General features: G+C 39.2%; 1 protein-coding gene across 1 annotated transcript in view; it reads left to right on the top strand.

The window, feature by feature from the left end:
- The window catches only part of SLC17A1 (solute carrier family 17 member 1), a 33,658-nt gene extending 13,161 nt beyond the window's left edge, over positions 1-20,497 (top strand). Inside the window, exons 3-11 of the mRNA XM_052649670.1 lie at positions 684-917; positions 1,691-1,778; positions 2,112-2,198; positions 6,595-6,713; positions 6,817-6,981; positions 8,210-8,342; positions 8,428-8,575; positions 13,261-13,351; positions 20,363-20,497. Coding sequence (XP_052505630.1) covers positions 684-917; positions 1,691-1,778; positions 2,112-2,198; positions 6,595-6,713; positions 6,817-6,981; positions 8,210-8,342; positions 8,428-8,575; positions 13,261-13,351; positions 20,363-20,497 — 1,200 coding nt within the window. The remainder of the gene's footprint in view (positions 1-683; positions 918-1,690; positions 1,779-2,111; positions 2,199-6,594; positions 6,714-6,816; positions 6,982-8,209; positions 8,343-8,427; positions 8,576-13,260; positions 13,352-20,362) is intronic.
- Positions 20,498-20,701: the final 204 nt, after the last annotated feature.

Raw genomic sequence — 20,701 nt, 5'->3', positions numbered from 1 at the left:
TAGATCAGACAAAGACAACTACTATATAATTTCATTTATATGTGAATTCTAAACAAAACCAAGCTCCTGGACACACAGAATAGGTTGGTGGTTGCTAGTAGCATGGGATTGGGGAGGCTGGGCAAAATGGGTAAAAGGAGTTAAAAAGTGCAAACATCCAGCTATAAAATAAGTTATGATGGTATAGCATATGGCATGGTGACTGCAGTTAAAAGTACTATCTTGTATAGTTGAAAGTTGCTAAGAGAGTAGATCTTAAAAGTTTTCATCACAACTAAAACTAGAACCATATGTTGTCATGGATATTGACTTACTGTGGTGATCATTTCTCAATATATGCAAATAACCAATCATGTTGTACACCTGAAACTAATATGCCAATTGCATCTAATTTTTTTTTAAATAAGTTTTAAATGTCTATGCTGTGCAGGTATGAGAGGAACAGATGATGCCCTTTATAGCAAGGACTTCGTTATAGTTGAGGATGCCAATGATAAAACATAATTACAAACAGAAAATGATGTTATCAGGAATAAATAAATCATATAACAGAGGAGATTAGGCAGAGGGCAGATATTTACATGGGGTATACTGGAAGACTGGAAGACCAATTTTCCCGCATTCCTGAACATTATAGAAAATCATTTGCAGAGTGGCTAAACCCATCTCCTTTTTTCTTTCAGAACCCTGTGTATAACTGGAGCACTGAAATCCAGGGGATCATGTTAAGTTCCATCTTCTATGGTGTACTCATCAGCCAAATTCCTGCAGGATATTTATCTGGAATATACTCTTTAAAGAAAATGATTGGTTTTGCATTACTTTTCAGCTCTCTATTTACCCTGCTCCTCCCACTGGCAGCTGAATTTGGAGAAATTTTGGTCATTATATGCCGAGTAATCAAGGGAATGTTCCAGGTATAAAGATAATGCAAAATAGAATATTACTCAGCCATAAAAAAGAATGAATTTGATTCAGTTCTAGTGAGGTGGATGAACCTAGAATCTGTTATACAGAGTGAAGTCAGAAAGAGAAAAACAAATATCATATATTAATGCATATATATGGAATCTAGAAAATGGTATTGAGAAACTTGTTTGCAGGGAAGGAATGGAGACACAGACGTAGAGAATGGACTTGTGGACCCAGTGGGGGAAGGCAAGAGTGGGATGAATGGAGAAAGTAGCATTGACATATATACACTGCTACTGCTAAGTCGCTTCAGTCGTGTCCGACACTGTGTGACCCCATAGACGGCAGCCCACCAGGCTCCTCCGTACCTGAGATTCTCCAGGCAAGAACACTGGTGTGGGTTGCCATTTCCTTCTCCAATGCATGAAAGTGAAAAGTGAAAGTGAAGTTGCTCAGTCAATGTCCGACTCTTCACGACCCCATGGACTGCAGCCCACCAGGCTTCTCCGTCCATGGGATTCTCCAGGCAAGAGTACTGGAGTGGGGTGCCATTGCCTTCTCTGCATATGTACACTACTAAGTGAAAAATAGATAGCTGGTGTAAAGTTGCGTATAACACAGGGAGCCATATGGTTGATTCACATTCTTGTACAGCAGAAACCAATATAACATTGTAAAGTGATTTTCCTCCAATTAAAAATATAAAAAGATAATGCAAAAACTAGAGTTTAAATTCACAGAACATGTCAGAGATCAAATGTTCTAATCATTCTTTCAGGGGATAACTTTAACAACTCAGCAAGTGATATGGATCAAGTGGGCTCCTCCCTTGGAACTAGGCCGACTTACTGCTCTGAGTTTGTCAGGTAATGACTTAGGGCCTAGAATGGTTAATCCCATTGTCATCTCATTGTAGCATGTTCTGCCCTAGAACATAAGAAATATGTGCGTTTTGAACTGTCAAGCGCTTTGGAAACCATCCACACTTTAAATATGTGGAAACGGTCTAGGACAGAGAAGAGGTTTCCTTATCTCTAACAACAGCAAAAAGAGAAGAAAGCAAATATTTCATTATTTTCTTCTGTTTGGTATTATATGAATGTTTCACTAGAAGTTGTTCACTGCCACCATGAAGCTACGTTATCTCCATTTCCAGATGCCTGCATTCATTAGGGATGTTCTTTGTGCCTTCTGATTAGGACTTCTACTAGGACCCTGCATTGTCCTGCTTATCACTGGATTCATCTGTGACTCCCTGGGATGGCCCATGGTCTTTTATATTTTTGGTGAGTCTCTTTCTATAAAAATCCAAGTCATTATTTAAAGGTTTAAAAAACCTAAAAGTAAATGCAAAATTTAATAATTTATATGAAGTTAACAATATTAAAAATAAATCACATTGAAGGAAAAAGAGCAGTCAACATTCATTAACTTCTTATTGCAAGCAAGACATCATGTTCAGAACTATACATGCATCATTGTACATAATTTCACAACTCTATAACATCAGTGCTACAGAAACATATCCCTTATGTAAACTTATGGGGAAAGGGATGATCAGAACAGGTCAAACATAATATGAGTATACTATGTATACTTAATATTCCAAGCATGATTTCGTATATCATCTTATGTGAAAGTGAAAGTTGCTCAGTCATGACTGACTCTTTGAGACTGCATGGACTATACAGTCTCAAGGCCAGAATACTGGAGTGGGTAGCTATTCCCTTCACCAGGGGATCTTCCCAACCCAGGGATCAAACCCAGGTCTTCCACACTGCAGGCAGATTCTTTACCAGCTGAAACACCAGAGAAGCCCAAGAATACTGGAGTGGGTAACCTATCCCTTCTCCAGGGGATCTTCCAGACCCAGGATTCAAACTGGGGTCTCCTGCATTGCAGGTCAATTCTCTACCAGCTGAGCTACCAGGGAAACCCTATCATCTCATAATCAAACACATTAGTTTCTAGAGTAACACATGAAATTCTCAACAAATTGGAATAAATGAAAAACTATAAAGGACTGGGTTTTCCAGATAAGTTAGAAAATCACTTTCAAATCTTGATTTTAAATTTGTCATTAAGGGACTGTGGATGAGTGCTTTTATGCTCATTTGATAGACAAATAACAATATAGAGGCTTAATGCAGAGGGATCTATTTATGAAGTGATTATTTAAAATGGTATAAAGATGTGGCAGAATCACAGGGTTAGAGCAGTGATCTGGTGCTAGCAAAATCAAAATTAGCTAGAAGCTAATACCATCCCCAGGCCCAAAGGGGCAAGCAAGGGAGTAGTTGAGGGGAATCCACTAGGAGAGAGTCCTGTAGAGATATCTACATTGAGAGGACCTGTGACTTTTCATGAAAGGGAGTATAGACTGAGGCAATGCGGGGGAAGGTGATAACTAGAGAAAGAGACACCCTAATCTCATTCAAGTCTCTCTCCTTCTAATCTTCTGCTTAGGCTTTCTTCTGCCCAAATCTATCTGGGAAGCAGAGGACATGGGGGCCTGTTGATGTTCATTCAAGTCAGCCATCTGTGGCCAAAACAGGGTAAAGAAGGGTGGAGAATGGATCTACAGGGAGCCGCCAATACCCACAGGGAGCAACTGGCCAAGCCATAATGTGAAAATATGTCTTCCATCCTCTCGGTTTCACTGCTCTTCATCACTGCCATTAGTCATCAAATGTTTTTTCTGTTCCTTTCTCTTATTCTCTTTCTGATATCCCCACTACACATATATTACACCATTGTAGTTGTCCCACAATTGTTGGATATTCTTTTCTTTTTAATGCTTTTATTCTATTTGCATTTCAGGTTTGGGATTCATATGGACATTTCTTGAAGTTCAGTGATTTTTTTTCCTTCAACTATGTCTATCTATTAATGAGCCCATTAAAGGCATTCTTCATTTGTTACAGTGTTTTTTAATTTACAGCATTTTCTTTTGATTGTTAGAATTTGTCTCTCTACTTACATTACTACTTATTCTTATATGTTGTCTTTTTCACAGGCTTTTTAATCATGTGTTAAATTCTTGATCTCATAATTCCATACCTCTGCTAAAATCCGAGTCTAGTTCTGGTGCTTGCTCTGTCTCTTAAAACTGTTTTTTTGTTGTTTTCGTTTTTTTCTATGCTTTGTGGTTTTCTTGTTGAAAGCTCAACAAAATACACTAAAATGAACTGAAATAAATAGCCCTTCAGTGTGAGGTTTTATGTTTTACTGGCTACAGGTTAATCTGGCTTACTGTGTGCTCTGTTTCAGAGGCTACAATTTCCTCCAGTATCTTTGTTTTTGTCTTTCCTGTAGTTTTTTTAGTTTCTCTAGAGACTTCTTAAATAAGATTTGGAACATGCAATTCTGGATCCCACTAACATGCAAGGATTCTTCTGATATGGTGGTAAGGTGTGTATGTGGGGAGACAGTGTCCTGTGGTCTATGATTTGGTCTCAGGGTTTTGGTGAGCCTGTGCCCCTGAACTTCACCAGTTCTTCTCAGTTTTGTTTTTTCCCCCTCCTTAAGTGAGACAGGAAGAAGGGTCTGGAGTTGGGTGTTGCCCTTTCCTTAAGTTGGTGAGGCTCTGATAAAATAATTTCCCCTTGAGTAGTTTTTGTGAAGAACAGAATGCTCTAGATGTAATTAAAAATGGTTACTTTCTCCATCTTCTCCTAGAAGGATTAAGAGATTTTATTCTTATATTCACTGTGAGAATCTGGCAGGTCTTCTGGAAATAAAACTCACAAAAGTGTGAGGGGTCTGCTTAAGCCTGGGCCCCCTCCCACCCAGACCTTTCATCTCTCAAACTTGTCCACACAGAACCTACAGTAAACCATCAAATGCTAGGTTTTCCTACCCTGCTACTGACTGGTTCCACTGGAGTTTTCTGTTTCTGGGCTTCTGTTCTGGGAACTTGTAATTCTCTGCAACTGTCTGTCTGTCTCTCTGGAGACAGGAGGGCAGTGGTTTGGGGGCAGTGGTTTGCCCTGTGACCTCAATTCTCTGCCAGATCAAAGAAGCATTGTTGATGTTTATAGTTTCATTTGATGATGACTTCCAAACTCCTTATATGCCTCCCAAATGTTAGAACTGTCCAAGCCTCGATGCCCATAAATCAAGTTGAATTTCTTCAGTCCACATTTGACCTGAACAAGTACCATCAATCAACCCAACAATACCATTCTTTCCCTGGTGCCTGTACCTTTGACTCCATGTGCTGAACCTCAGTGATCAGGCATTTCCTTCTCATCTCAGTTGCTGTGGTCCTGCTCTCCCTGCATTGGACTTCATCCTTCTGGCCATTTCCTCTCAATCTCTTTTGCAGAGACTTGCAGAGATTCTCCTCTTCTACTTGCCATTAACTGTTGTCTTTCTTCAAAGCTTTTCTCCAGTCTCCTCCTCTACAGCTATTTTCCCTCTCTAGACAATATAATCCATGCTTAAGTGTCAGTTACCGCTTACTAACCACGTGCCCCTGAGCAAGTAAGTAGACCTTTCTGAGCATCTATTTTCCCATTTTTAAAGAAAGCAAATAGCATCAAATGAATTTTCTAAGGATTGACTACAGTAATTTAGAGAAATATATTGTATTTCCTGTATATTTATTAGGTGTTCATGTCTATTTACATTTTGCCTTGGGTTTCGGCACTCAGGTCACAGAATGAGGTGGAAATGGCATACTGTCAAACTATTCTTTTAATGTTGTCTCAAAGTGTGTTGCAGAAGTCTGAGATCCTACAGTGGCTCCAGCTTTCCACACGGTCTGATCTCATTACCTCTCATCCTCATCCATTACTATCCTCACCGTGCTTGCTGTCCAGTGACACTGGCTTCATAACTCTGGCCTTGGTATTTATTTCTCCCCCAGCCTGGAGTATCTGTGTCCACATTGATGTCCTCACTTTCCCTGAACATAGTGCTCCTTTGTTCCTCTCCTCATAACTCTCTTCCCTAGCTCTTGTCACTGACATTTATTACCTTTTGCTTAATTACTATTCACTACCTCTCTCATCCATTAGAAAATAAACTCTGTAAAGGCAGGGCATGTGCCTGCTTTATTGACTGCTGCATTCCCATGACCTAGAATGGTACATGGTACATAATGGCATTTAACCAGTGTATTTGTCAAATGAATGAATGCATTTCTGGAAGCCTGACTACTAAGCAATATACATTCCCTATCCTAACAGAGGATTCCTTATGATCAGATCATTAGTATAAAAAAGTAAAAAGCAACAAATAATTTGGCAGACTCTTATGGGACTTGGACAATCCTGAAGGCCTAGGCTGCATCTTAGGAGTATGGCTAAGGCCTACTTCTCAAAACCAGGTGATTGTCAAGCCCATATGAGCCCAGTTACACCCTCCTCTAACAATAGAACACATTAAGAATCTGTAGAGATGATGGCCTAACAGCAAGGAGGCCCAGCTATCCTACATGGAGAATAATAGAGGCTAAGAAGTCAGAAGAGGCCAGAGGGTTTGCTACCATTTCTGTAAAATTCGCTCTGGAGAGGCAGGTGTGGATACAAAAAAAATTATAAAAAATGTAAGCCTTGTTGCAAATTTCCAGAAAGAAAGAGGTCCTGGTTCTCAGACCAGTAATGAAAAGTGCCAATTTGGAAAAGAAACTCACTACAGACAGAGCAATTTCAATTCTAATTTGTCCTGCTCTGATAGGTGCTTGTGGCTGTGCCTTAAGTGTTCTCTGGTTCATTCTGTTTTATGAGGACCCAAAGGACCACCCATATATAAGCATCAGAGAGAAGGAATACATCACATCCGCTCTCACCCAGCAGGTAGAACCCACATGCTTCACTTTGGTATCTCCCAGATTCTGTGCCAAATGAAATGTGTTCCAGCTTGACCTAATGTGCTAATGATTAATGGGTTCCCTTCCAGGTCAGCTCAAGTACACTCATCAAAGTGCCCATCAAAGCTATGCTGAAATCTACTCCACTCTGGGTCATTTCCCTCTGTAATTTTGCTTTTTTCTGGTCAAATACCTTCCTGAGTATTTATACGCCAATATATATTGACTACAAGCTTCATGTTGATGTAAAAGAGGTAAGTACACCTTTTCCTCTTCACTTTATGAAGGACTTTGTGCCCATGTCTTTTTCTCCCATGACTCTAGTCCTAGCTCTTGCCCATCCCTATATTATTTGGGCTTTCAAAGTGGTGCTAGTGGTAAAGAACCTGACTGTTAATGCAGGAGACAGGAGACAAGGGTTCAATCCCTGGGTCAGGAAGATCCCCTGGAGGAGGGCATGGCAACCCACTCCAGTATTCTTGCCTGGAGAATCCCATGGACAGAGGAGCCTGGCAGGCTATAGTCCATAGGGTCTCAAAGTCAGACATGACTGAAGCGACTTAGCACTCATACTATTTAGCTGATGTTCTTTACCTAGAGACTTCACCATTTCCAATTATTATGTTAACATTGCCCAGAACAAAAGGTGTAGACATCCTGTCTAGCACTCCCACAAAAATACACACCACCCAGGTTCCCACAGATTCCCTATCTCCCATTCCCTATAATAACAACCTCTGTGTATTCCTTAAAGCTCAATACCATGTTCCCTGCAGGGATGGGGATCCTCCCCTGAAAGTCAATTGGCCAGAGTCTACCACCCATCACAGCTCATACCAATCCTCTCCGTGGGGGAGAGGCAAAGAGTCCTGTGAACCCATGACTCATGTCTTGCTCTGAAAGGACTGGCATTCTCCTTGCTTTTCTGACTTGAAAAAGTACAAATGCTTGAAACCTTCTGTTGCTTGATGCCATAATGACCAGGAAAGGCTCCTTTAGAAATGGAGTCTGGGCTTGCCACTTTGAGACATTCTATAATGAATTTCCAGCTACCCAGCCTATGGACTAGCATGACAAAGGTCTTCTGAGATCCATGTGATTCAGTGTAATCTTCCACGAGACCACGGATTTGCTGCCAAGATTAACAGCAGCTGGTTCAGAATAAGCGCCATATGCATGTCTTCTATTATCATTATTATTTGTCATTTTCCTCAGGGACAGCATGTCCCATTCCCAACTTCGTTTTCCTCTCTACCATCTAGAACTTTCAGGCCCCATGATAATACAATAGAAAACTAAGCAGATTGTGATGTCTGTTTCTGACCTCAAAACTCTTTTTCTCTTTCTCTTGGGTAGCGTGAAATAATTCTGGGGTTGCATGTTGATTGTTTCCTGTGTGACAATACAAACTTTCAATACTGAATTTCAGTGTAGGGATTATTCCATTTCTCATATTCACTCACAATAACATTTCCTCCTCAGAATGGGCTGCTGTCTTCCCTCCCCCATTTGTTTGCCTGGATTTTTGGTGTCCTAGCAGGTTATATGGCAGACATCTTCCAGACAAGGAATACTTTCAGTCTAGTCACCATCCGGAAACTCTTCACCTCACTAGGTAAGAAATAGCCAATACGTTCAAGTATTTTGGGGTATCCCCCATCTTTGGCATGCACCTGACTGTTGTCTGAATCACTCCGTAGGACTTCTCCTGCCTTCCCTCTTCAGCCTCTGCCTGCTTTACCTGAGTTCCAACTTCTATGCCACTGTAATTTTCCTGATACTTGCTAATTCAACAACAAGCTTTGCTATGGGTGGACTAATGATAAACGTCTTGGATATCGCTCCTAGGTAGGTTTTTAAAATCTCTTTCTTGTATCTAAGTTCTTAAGGATGTTTTAAGATTTCAGCTATTTTGGAATTGATGGTCAACAGGCCAAACGTTCTGAAGAAGCATCGATATAGGTCAGACTTAAAAAGTATATATTGTCACTCCTCAACCAACAATTAGTAATATTTATTTTGCAACTAAGGAAACTGACATTCAGATACTTGATTATCAGCCTAAGATCTCACCACTGGCTTGGATATTACCTAGGATTTTAATCCAGATCCAGTTGGCAAAAACCTTTTCCTCTTTTTACTGTGCTATATGCCCTTTTTAGATATAATAAGTGTGACTAATGGAAGCAGTTCTGTTGTTTGCACAGCTCCAGGGGACACTGTCCAGGGCTGGCACTTTCTGGAGAACATAGATCCAATATGAACAGAATTCTCTGAAGTTTTGTAAATCTGCGGCCTGGGGTAGAGAGGCAAAGATCAACCAAGAATATTCTAATTCATCACAATTCTGTAAAGAATCTTGTCCATCAGATCTATACTAGGTGAAGGCCTAAGTAGCAAAGACATGTATGCATTTGATTTATTCATTTTTGAGACTCTCCTTGAAAATGCCTGAAAGTTTTCTGACTCCTTGAAATTATACAAAGACATAAAAGGATTATTTGATACAGAATACACAATGCCAGTTGGGCTATATGCACTCTGAGAAACAGGTAAATTAAAAATGTATCTACAAATAGATTAAGAAAATTATAAAGAGCTACCATTTTTTGGGCCTTCCCTGTTGGCTCAGGGGTAAAGAATCTGCCTGCCAATGCAGGAGATAGGTGTTCAATCCCCAAGTCAGGAAGATCCTCTGGAGTAAGAAATGGCAATCCACTCCAATATTCTTAGCTAGGAAATCCCATGGACAGAGGAGCCGGGCAGGCATGGACATGACTTGGTGACTAACCAGCAAGAACAACCATTTATTATTTTTTATGTGACATGCCCCACTGTGAGATAATATTGTCCACAAAGTATGAGAAACCAAAGACCAGGGAAATGAATGTATGTAAAGTCACATGAATAGTAATAAATAGAAGGAGGATTAATACCTAGATTTACCTGCCTCCAGAGCTGCCTAGATGTAGTCAATGCCTCCCTAGTGTTATTCACTAGTACCTGGTCAGTAGGACGGGAAATATCTTGGCCAGCAATGGCTTGAATATCAGAGAACTTGACCTGCGTTGCATCATTCCAGTGGGTCCAAATTCCATGTTAGCCAGGTGACTTTGTAAGGTCACAGAAGATAGACTAATGTACAATTTGGAAATATTATTAGCCTCTTAAGCTAGATCATCATTAATACTTAGGGCATATGTATTAATACATTATGTCACAAACATATTGACATAATACATTATGTCACAAACAATTCTTAAACTTTTTAATTAATGAGTTAAATGAAACTTATTCCTAATGTTCCTAGTCATACCTCCCTTGCCTATTAAAAAGAGTTCCCTTAGAGGATAAATTACTAAATTGTCTTTTTAGGGGAATTTGATCTTTGCTAGAACTGAAAGTGAAAGTGAAGTCGCTCAGTCATGTCCAACTCTTTGTGACCCCATGGACTGTAGCCTACCAGGCTCCTCGGTCCATGGAATTTTCCAGGCAAGAGGACTGGAGTGGGTTTCCATTTCCTTCTCCAGGGAATCCTCCCAACCCAGGGATTGAATCTGGGTCTCCCACATTGCAGGCAGACGCTTTACCATCTGAGCCAGGGAAGACTAGAACTGAGGAATGGGCAAATGATTACATTTGTTTGAGTAGAACCCAGATGCCAAGAAAGAAGGTCTGGAAGGAAGAAGAGACACAGATGTGGTTCCATGAGAATATTGTTTGGGAAATGGAGTGAGATAGAGTGGACCTGGAAATGTTGTGACCATCTCTTTGGTGGGTAGCAAGAGTAGAAAAGCACAGAGGATTCTAAAGATGCTATGTGATGCATTAAGAAGGCACTGTTCATCCCCTTGACATTCCTAAAGGGAGGCTCCAAAACGTTTTTAATTGCTTTTAATTATTTTTGACTGATGGATGGGTCACGCACTGGAGTGGGTTGCCATACTGTCCTTCATCCTTCAGGGATCTTCCCAACCCAGAGATCAAACCCAGGTCTCCCATAATGCAGGCGAATTTCCCTCCATGTGAGACTAAAGTATAGTTTAGACATCTGAATCTTGTTCTGGTTCTACTGAATCATTATTAAACCAAATATAAAATCAATTAAATTGAAAGTCTGCTTCAACAGCTATTTATACTTCCAAAATGCTTTTACCATGTGATGTTACAGCTGAAGAAACAATTTTAGAGCTAACTCCTGTCCAGGGAATCGTTCAGCATTAAAACCATCTCAGGGCTTTCCTGATAGCTCAGCTGGTAAAGAATTCACCTGCAATGCGGGAGACCTGGGTTTGATCCCTGGGTTGGGAAGATCCCCTGGAGGAGGGTATGGCAACCCACCCCAGTAGTCTTGCCCAGAGAATCCCCAAGGACAGAGGAGCCTGGCAGGCTATAGTCCATGGGGTCGCAAAGAGTTGGACATGACTGAGCAATTTTAGAGCTAATTGCTGTCCAGGGAATTGTCCAGCATTAAAACAATCTCAAGACTGTTTTCATTGCCCATATCAAATACCTACCGTTTGAGGTTTGGATGGCATGAGGAATGGAGCATAAAAAGCTCTCACCTTGTCAATCTCAGGTTTGTGAAGCACTCCATATCGTGGATGTGTAATGATTTTCACAGGAACTGTCAGGGCACTCAGGACTCTCGACACTGGGGACTGCAGAATCATATAGCAAACTGAATTAAGACTAAATGACTGTAATCACTCAGTCTTTAATCACAGTGAAATTAGAGTTGCTATCAAAAGCAAATGATAGATAACTCCCATTGCTTTGAAATTAATGTTTAGGTCAAAGGAGAAATCACATTTGAAATTAGAAAATACTTTAAATTACAATGAAATGTGACATATCATTGATAAGCATGTGGGGTGCATTTAAAAATCATACCCAGAGAGAAATGCATAGCTTTAAACTTATATATTGACAGACAATTAAGTCTTAAAATCAGTAACCATGTTTGTATCTCAAGTAGGTAAGGGGAAAAAGTAGCAAATTAAACCCAAAGAAAGTAGAAGGAAAGAAATTATGAAGATAAGGACCAAAAAAACCCCAAAATGATATGTAAAGCCAACAATATAAAAGTTGCTTCTTTTAAAATTAATAAGATCAAGAAAAAATTATCAATATAAGAAATGAAAAAGGGTGCATTGTAGTAAGTTTTAGCACATAATAAAGCAATAGAATATTGTAAACAATATTATAAATATTATAAACAATTTTTGAAGGCAAAAGTGACAGAGGCTTCCAAAGGCAGAAGTGGCCCTAAACCCAGGGATGCTATTGCTAAAATAAAAAAGGAAGCAATGAATACTGGAGACAATTGGTGGTTTCTGCCAAATCTGCACCTGTGGCTGCTCATAACCATAAATGTTCTTCTTCACATATTAAAAGACACTCTGCAGCTCCCCTCAAAAAGAGACAACTCAAATTTCCACCCTGTGACTACATACACCTCCACAATCCAGGGACTCTAGGTCCACTTGCCAAGAATGTTTCATTAATCAAAAACGAAAGGCAGAGGTTCAAAGACAGTCAATACTATTGTAGTTCCAACCTTAAGAGGGATGGCCAGGGGTGCATTTCAGGTGAAATTCTTGGACTGGAGCAAGAGGGACCAGAGCAAAAGCATACACCAGGGACTCTAGGCCCAAATGTGACGCTTCTTTCATCAGGAACCCATAAATAAATTATACATTCCCCCCCCAACCCCACCCCACCCCCACCCCCCGCCATACTCAACATGTAAAGGTAGAGAAAGATTGGAATAGACCCAAGGAAATAAAAGACAAAAAGCCCTCACTGTCACAAAAGGGAAGGATTGAAAGCATACAATCTTTGGTGGTAAAATGTGTTGGGCAGGAAAGTCACAGACTTCCTGTCCTGGAGTGAACTAATTTCTTATTTAGACATATTCTGTTCTCCAAAAGGCACGTCCTTGTTCTTGATGACTGATAAATTTGACCCCTACTTTATGTATTATTCCCTGTGGCTCCCCTGCTTTCTGCAGTGCTCATTTTCTGCTGAAGTTGGTTTTGGCACTCAGGATTGGCCAATCACAGTTGCTTATAAACAAGTTTCTGGTTTCCTTGCCTGAGTAATCATTGCTCCTTGCCTGGGAACAATCACTGGGACCAGTAATTCTGGGATAGTGAGAAGAGGCCAGGTGAACAGAACCCTTCAATTTTGTATGAATCCAAACCAGTTCCTATTACCAACACACATCACCTTTGGAATTTCTCAAACATAGATTTCACAACTAGCTGGCTTTCACTCTTAATGTGCTTTCATTTTCTCAATATATTAATATTCTTTACTGTTAAAGCCAAGCTTTCTGACTCTGTAGTGTAACCAGAAAGTTACTTATATATCCATATACTTTTTCAGACATTTTAATGGAATTTGAATAGTGGGAATGGGAAATTTAGGAAGTCAACAGTTCTCTCTCTTAAACTCTCAATACATTATGGTTTTTTCCTGTAGCGTTTGTATTACTTTACATTGGTGTATTGTCATTCATTTTTGTATAGATATTATGGATTTCTTAGAGGAGTTACAAATGTAATTGGACTAACAGGAGGACTCATTGCTTCCACTGTGACTGGAATCATCCTTAGTGAGGTAAGGAACATCAAGACATGGGTAGTTACTTTTCTAATATTAACTGTACAAAAAAAGAAGGTAATGCATATAAAAAACTGCAGAGGAGACATCATCAAGAGGTGAGTTATGAGATTCTGTGTCGTATTAAACTTGGTCAAATCAGGCATTGCCTCCAAATTCACAGATGATACAATTTCTTTCTTGTAATATGTCAACTAATGATGCTGGTAACTTTAACTGTTGGTTATTGAAACAGAGGTGGACTTCTGTGCTTTTTAACAATTAATGTGTGCCTTGATCAAAATAGTTAGTTGACTGGGTGAATGGTAATATAAGTAATAAGACATGGTTTTGTCAGGAAAGGAATGAAAAATTAGGAACAAAGACAAGTTTTAAGGACCAAACAAAACAATTCTATGAAGGCTGGCTTCTGTTTCCATGGACAAAGTTACCTGAAATTCTTCTTTTAAAAATACTTAAAATGCCTTTTCTGGTGTTGAAGGAAGATAACTACTAGTCTAGAATTCTACAGTCCATCAAAAAAAAAAAAAAATCCACCATAAGAAATGGAGTTTAAATGCATCCATTTAAAAAAAAAAAAAAAAGAATTCATCAAAAGTAGGCTAGCACTGGAAAAAAAAAAAGCTAAAGGTAGTTTTTTTTAGGGAAAAATAAAATTATCCCAAATGGCAGATTAGAGATATGAAAAAGAAAAGAGGCAACAGAGATGATAAATAAATGGGCAATTCTGAATGAATATTGTATAAATTGATAGTATCCTGTAAAGAAACTCAATTCCCAGAGCTGGTTGCCTGGGGGCAAAATCACTATAGTCACTATGGTGATTATTGGAAACGATTCCTCAACCATCACATTTACTCTGACTTTTCTTCTTAAGTCACAGATTATTTACCCACTAACTATTAATAATAAGCTTATTATTTGTTAGCTCAATTGGTAAAGAATCCACCTGCAATGAGGGAGACCCTGGTTTGATTCCTTGGTTGGGAAGATCCGCTGGAGAAGGGATAGGCTACTCACTCCAGTATTCTGGCCTGGAGAATTCCATGGACTGTATAGTCCATAGGGTTGCAAAGAGTTGGACACGACTGAGAGATTTTCACTTTACTATTTGCTAGATTCGTTTATCTTTGACCAGGATTTATTGTTCTGATACGATGACTGTTGTAACACCTGAATATACTTTCTCCAGCCCACTGGATTCAAATGGCTGTACAATCTTTGCCAACATAATTTGATGACTTCTGTGGTTCCAGAACCTAATTATATATATTTAAAGAAATTTAAGTGCCTTATTAAATTTTAACAATCATGCTAAAGGCATGCCTGACCTTGAAAAGGGCTTCCCTTGTCGCTCAGCTGATAAATAATCCGCCTGCAATGCGGGAGACCTGGGTTCGATCCCTGGGTTGGAAAGATTCCCTGGAAAAGGGAAAGGCTACCCATTCCAGTATTTTGGCCTAGAGAATTCCATGGATTGTATAGTCCACGGGGTCACAGAGTCGGACACGACTGAGGTCACTTTCACTTTGACCTTGAAAAAGAAATGTAAGAGAAAATTTCAGAGACTGAAAATGAAGGAAGGGCTTGATTCCAGAGAGGTAAATGACCAGCAAAGCCCCTGGCTGCCTTGGGGAAATTGCCCATGCTGGGTGATCTATAGCTTCAGTTATTATGGACAAACAGAGCAAAAGCAATAATACTCCCAAAACCACTCACAAAGAAGAGCCACAATGAAAATGCTGACATAAAACTGTAATCACTAGGGACCATAAACTGATACCACTGCTACCATGTATCTACTAAGCTGAGAAATAGCAGTACACAGGAAAATCCTCCAAATGCTCCTTACCCCACAACTTTGGCAGCCCCCCACCATCATGTGTTAGGATTTATGGTATCAGAAAGGCTGAAAACATCACTATAACCATGGAGACTCCATGGTCAGAGAGGTGGCTTCAATAAAAAAGAACTCTTGAAGACCAGAGTGTGTTTTCTCCTCCTGAGCATGTAGCCCACTCAGCCTGTTCAGCCTTTCAGTGAACTCATTTGCACCTTCTGAGCTGATTTCCCAAAAGGTGGCAAGAAACTTGACTCCAGACCTGTCTGAAGTTGTCTCTGCCCAGTAAGGAAACTTGTCTCAACCTCAGCTACAAAGGGAGACGGAAATCTGAATAAAGACTCCTTTGAACATTTGAAACAATAAACCATTCACAAGGATTTGAGACCCTAATTCAAACTCTGCTGGGTCCTAATGCCATAAGCCAAGAAATTAATTTCAAGTAGTCCACAGATGTCTAGAAAAAGTAAATAATTTTTTTTCTGAAGAAACTAACCCTAAAATTCATCCTCCAGAATTTCTTATGCATAAAGTTTTGGTGAATATGATTTCACAATCAATCAAAAATTACAAAATGCTTGAGGAAATGAAATGTCATGTGAGAAAAGAATAAAAACCACAGAGTCAGATCAGATATTGGACATATATGTATATATTTAAAGAACTAAAAGGACTGAACATATAAGAAATGTAAGGTTTAACAAGGAGTTAAATCTAACTTCTGGCAATTAAAAATATAAAAATTAAAGATTCGGATTAAATACATCTAATAAGAGAATTCGTGAGGCTTCTGCTTCCATTCCAGAGAAGGCAATGGCACCCCACTCCAGTACTCTTGCCTGGAAAATCCCATGGACAGAGGAGCCTGGTGGGCTGCAGTCCATGGGGTTGCTAAGAGTCGGGCATGACTGAGCGACTTCACTTTCGCTTTTCATTTTCATGCATTGGAGAAGGAAATGGCAACCCACTCCAGTATTCTTGCCTGGAGAATCCCAGAGACAGAGGAGCCTGGTGGGCTGCCGTCTATGGGGTCGCACAGAGTTGGACACGACTGAAGCGACTTAGCAGCAGCAGCAGCAGTAGCAGCTGCTTCCATTCGCGGGAAAGGTAAGGAATTTGGACCAATTCTCTTAAGATAATTTTAAGGCCTGAAAATGTATAAAAACTTACATGCATAGCAATTTTACTCCTTCTATAAGGAAGTCAACAGACACCCAAGGTCCCATCTAGATATGGCATCAAGTTCAAAGTGCAGAATGTGTCCACCCCTTCATTGGGAGAGAACCCTCTATACCAGGGGCTACATGTTCTATCATGCTGTATATAATGGTAGCATAGCAATCCAATAGCTGCAATAAATATTTCCTTTCAGAAAAGGATTGGGAGACAAACAGAAACCATGGGTCCTTAGTTATGCTGACACAACCCCCAGGTGGCTCAGTGGTAAAGAATCCGCCTGCCATTGCAAGAGATGTGAGAGTTGTGGGTATAATCCCTGGGTCAGGAAGATACCCTAGAGTAGGAAATAGCAACCCACTCCAGTACTCTTGCTGGGGAAATCCCATGGACAGAGGAGCCTGGCAGGTTATAGTTGATGGGATCACAAAAGAGTCAGACACAACTGAACGAATGAACACACACACACACCAATGCTGATGACACACTGCCAGGCAGACAGCTTGAGAGCCACGTCCTGGTGAATGTTTGAATCTTCTTCAATGAGGCTCTGAAGCAAATGAAGGTAGGGCTGCAGGGCCTGTGGAGTGGTCCCTCTTGATTAATGTGTTTGGCATAGAGGAAGATAAGTGAATCCATTTGTGGAGCAGAGGGCAGGCTGGGAAGTAATTATTGCAGATACAATAATTTTTCTGGTTCTCCTCTTGGGCATTTCCCACTTCCTTGAAGTTAGATATATTTCATATAACTTGTTTTGACCAGTGACACATGAGAGAAAGTGATATGTGTTCATTCTGAAGACAAGCATTAAGAATCAACAGACCACTTTCTTGTTTTGACATAGAAACTGGCAACAGTCAGAACAGCAACTGCAAATCCATCAACCAGGAGCCAGGAATGAAGAGACATGGAGCATGATCTCTAGCCAACTTGCTATGAACATTGTTGTTGTTGTTGAGTCATTAAGTTGTGTCCAACTCTTTGTGACTCCAGGCTCCTCTGTCCATGGGATTTCCCAGGCAGAAATACTGGAGTGGGTTGCCATCCTTCTCCAGGGGATCTCCTTGACCCAGGAGCATCTCCTGCATTGGCAGGTGGATTCTTTATCACTGAGCCCTGGTGAAGCTATGAACCTTTGATTTAAATAAAAACCAAATCTCTGTCATTAAAAGCCACTAGGATTTGTGAGGGGTTGGGGAGTGGGTATTAGTATCTATAGTATAACTTACTTTATCTTGACCTATCTGGAGGATCTATCCAGAGTGAATCACATTAAAAAAATATAGAAGGTATAGAATATGTGGGCTCAGGGAGAAGGCCCAACATACATTTAACTGGAGTTCCAAAAAGAGAATAGGACAGAAGTTAAATTTGAAGAAAAAGTGATTGTTTTCTAGTTTTACAGAAAGACGGCAATTTACACCTTTAAGAAACCCAATAATGACAAGTAGGATAAACTGAAATCCACAGTTGCATACCTCATAGAGAAATTATTTATATAAAATACATAAATATTATATAAATAAAAAAATAAATATATAACACACATACATAAAATAGACATGTGAAGTGAAGTTGCTCAGTCGTGTCCAACTCTTTACGACCCCATGGACTGTGGCCCACCAGGCTCCTCCATCCATGGAATTTTCTAGGCAAGAGTACTGGAGTAGGCTGCCATTTCCTTCTCCAGGGGATCTTCCCGACCCGGGGATCGAACCCAGGTCTCCCACATTGCAGGCAGATGCTTTACCATCTGAACCACCAGGGAATCCCCAAATAGACATAGAAACATTGAAACTAGTAAGAACAGCATGAAAAGATGAAGTAAACATTAACCAGAGATGATGATATCAGGAAAAAAAAGTTTAAGCAAAAATACTAGAAACATTGAGAATCAGCTACTTAACAGTGAAGTGAAAGTCACTCATGTCCAACTCTTTGAGACCCCATGGACTATACAGTCCGTGGAATTTTCCAGACCACAGTGCTGGAGTGGGTAGCCTTTCCCTTCTCCAGGGGATCTTCCCAACCCAGGGACTGAACCCAGGTCTCCCGCACTGCAGGCAGATTCTTTACCAGCTAAGCCACAGGGGAAGGCCTAACAGTTTCTTAGCAGTTTCAATTTCTCCAGCAAAACTATCTTGTTCAAGTCTTAGCTACTTACAAGATATGTGACCTGGAAACACTTCTTAATCTCAGTGTCTCTAGCTGTAAATGCCTAAGATGACATAGAAACTTCATGGAGTTAAGGTAATTACCACATCAGATCATTGATGGGAGTATTAGATGTTTGTATTCAATGCATAACAGCTATTAGTAGTTTTATTCTCATATACTTTTAAATCAGGAAAAATAAAAGTGTATTGCTAGCCATCCTATTGTTTAGCATTCTGAAATGCTAGCAAACACACCTGTCAAGAAAAGTAAATTATTGATATACACCATGGAAATGCAGAGGAAAAATACAACACTATAGACAGAGATTGTGATTATCTTGCTGGCAGGGAGTGGGGGGTGAAATCAAAGTTAGATAGCATAATGTGGAAAAAGCACAGTGTCAACTAATATTGCAAAACACCTATGAGTATTTTGAAAATTGTACAAAGTCCATATGAAGAAGACTGCACACTTATTGAGCAACATCAGTGAAAATATTAGAAGGGAGACACCCATTAAATTTCTAGGTTGGACTTCAATTCCAAATGATGATAAATTCTATTAATTTAAAATTATCAAAACTTTTATCATTAAATTTCTAAACACATCTTGGTTCTTTTTTCCTTCAGTCTCTGTTTACCTATTAGCTATCAAATTCGGCATGTTTTAATTATAGAAATTATTATAATTAAATATATTTAATGTCTCATTTGGCAAGAAACATTTTTTTCAACTTCTATTCTTAATTATATTTTAATGGAAACTGGTGATGATTTGGTCAAGTTCTGGAAAAAAACACATTCTTTATAATAAAGTTTCATCTCAAGCCAGAAGAAATGGATTGATTTCTTTAAAAACACAGCGGTGAGCCCACTTGAAATAAATAACTACATTCTGTTCTCATATTTACCCCCAAGTTAATTATGGACAATAACAAATGTAAATGAAGAAAGGATATAATAAAGATACTAAAAGTAAAATAGGAGCTAATAATCATTTAAACTTCAGACAGGACATCCATCCTTCAAAATATGACATCAGAGACCAAAATGCAATCAAAATGCATCTTACATTTAACTGCATAAAATTTAACCTCAGCTGATCAAAAAGTAAAGGGCAAAGTAGGAAAACAAACCTGAAACATAAGTGAAATTTAATGTCATCTTTGAGTATGGATGCCAAACATAAATTACCTGTGCATAGAATTCACCAATATATTAAAATATGTACAACATCATGATTAAGAAGGCCTTTTTCTAAGAAAGTGAAGTGGCTCTATTTATTAATAAAATGTATTAATGAAACTGATCATATTAATAGGCTGAAAGAGAAAATGTGTCAACCATTTTTATAAATAAGGAAAGGGTATTTGATAAATCTTATTCAAGAGCATTGCTGTGTTTGTAATTAATCACCAACTTATTCAAGCTTGTAGCAACAAAAAGTGAAAAACAACTTTAAAGAAATAAGGGGTGCTCTTATAAATTTTATAAATCTAAACTCTGGATTACAAGTCAGTAACAGTTACAATACAGTCAAATATTTCCTAATATACAAACATGTTTATGGGATATTTCTGAATATAAAAGCATATGCATTCTTGGCCTTAGCACTATATTCATGCAATTTTATACATGAACAGTTATATGTAGGTAGACACAAACCATAAGTCAAAGGGTGATTATCTTTGTAGAGTAGAATTTAACTTTTTGTTCCTTATTAAAATGTTTTGCCATGTTTAAGTGACCTGCATCAAGCCTATATTAATTTTAATACTACATTTTAGATGTTACGAAACATAATAGTTTATAATTGTTTGTACTTTAATTCCTCAGGATGCAGAATCTCCCTGGCTTAAAATCTTCCTCCTGATGATAGCCAATAACATGATAAGCCTAATCTTCTACCTTATATTTGCTAAAGCAGAAGTTCAAGACTGGGCTAAAGAAAGACAAAACACCTATCTCTGAAGGTAAGAAGTGTTTCAATTAAGGGCAGATTTTGAAACTGTGGGTGCAGGATAAAAAGAAGCTAAATGGCCTCTGAGAAAACTGTGGTGTTGCTGACTGAGATGGGAAAAAATAAGGGGTGCAGGTTCAGGGGAGTAGAGGAAGCCAGGTAAAGTCTGACACTATTTGACACCTTGATGAAATGGCATGCAGCCCAGTGGCTGT

Source organism: Budorcas taxicolor, chromosome 11 (genome assembly GCF_023091745.1).
Source record: "Budorcas taxicolor isolate Tak-1 chromosome 11, Takin1.1, whole genome shotgun sequence".
In the NCBI taxonomy this organism is placed as follows: Eukaryota; Metazoa; Chordata; class Mammalia; order Artiodactyla; family Bovidae; genus Budorcas; species Budorcas taxicolor.
The sequence above is the reverse complement of the archived record's forward strand: the minus strand, read 5'-3'. Positions and strand labels throughout refer to the sequence as shown.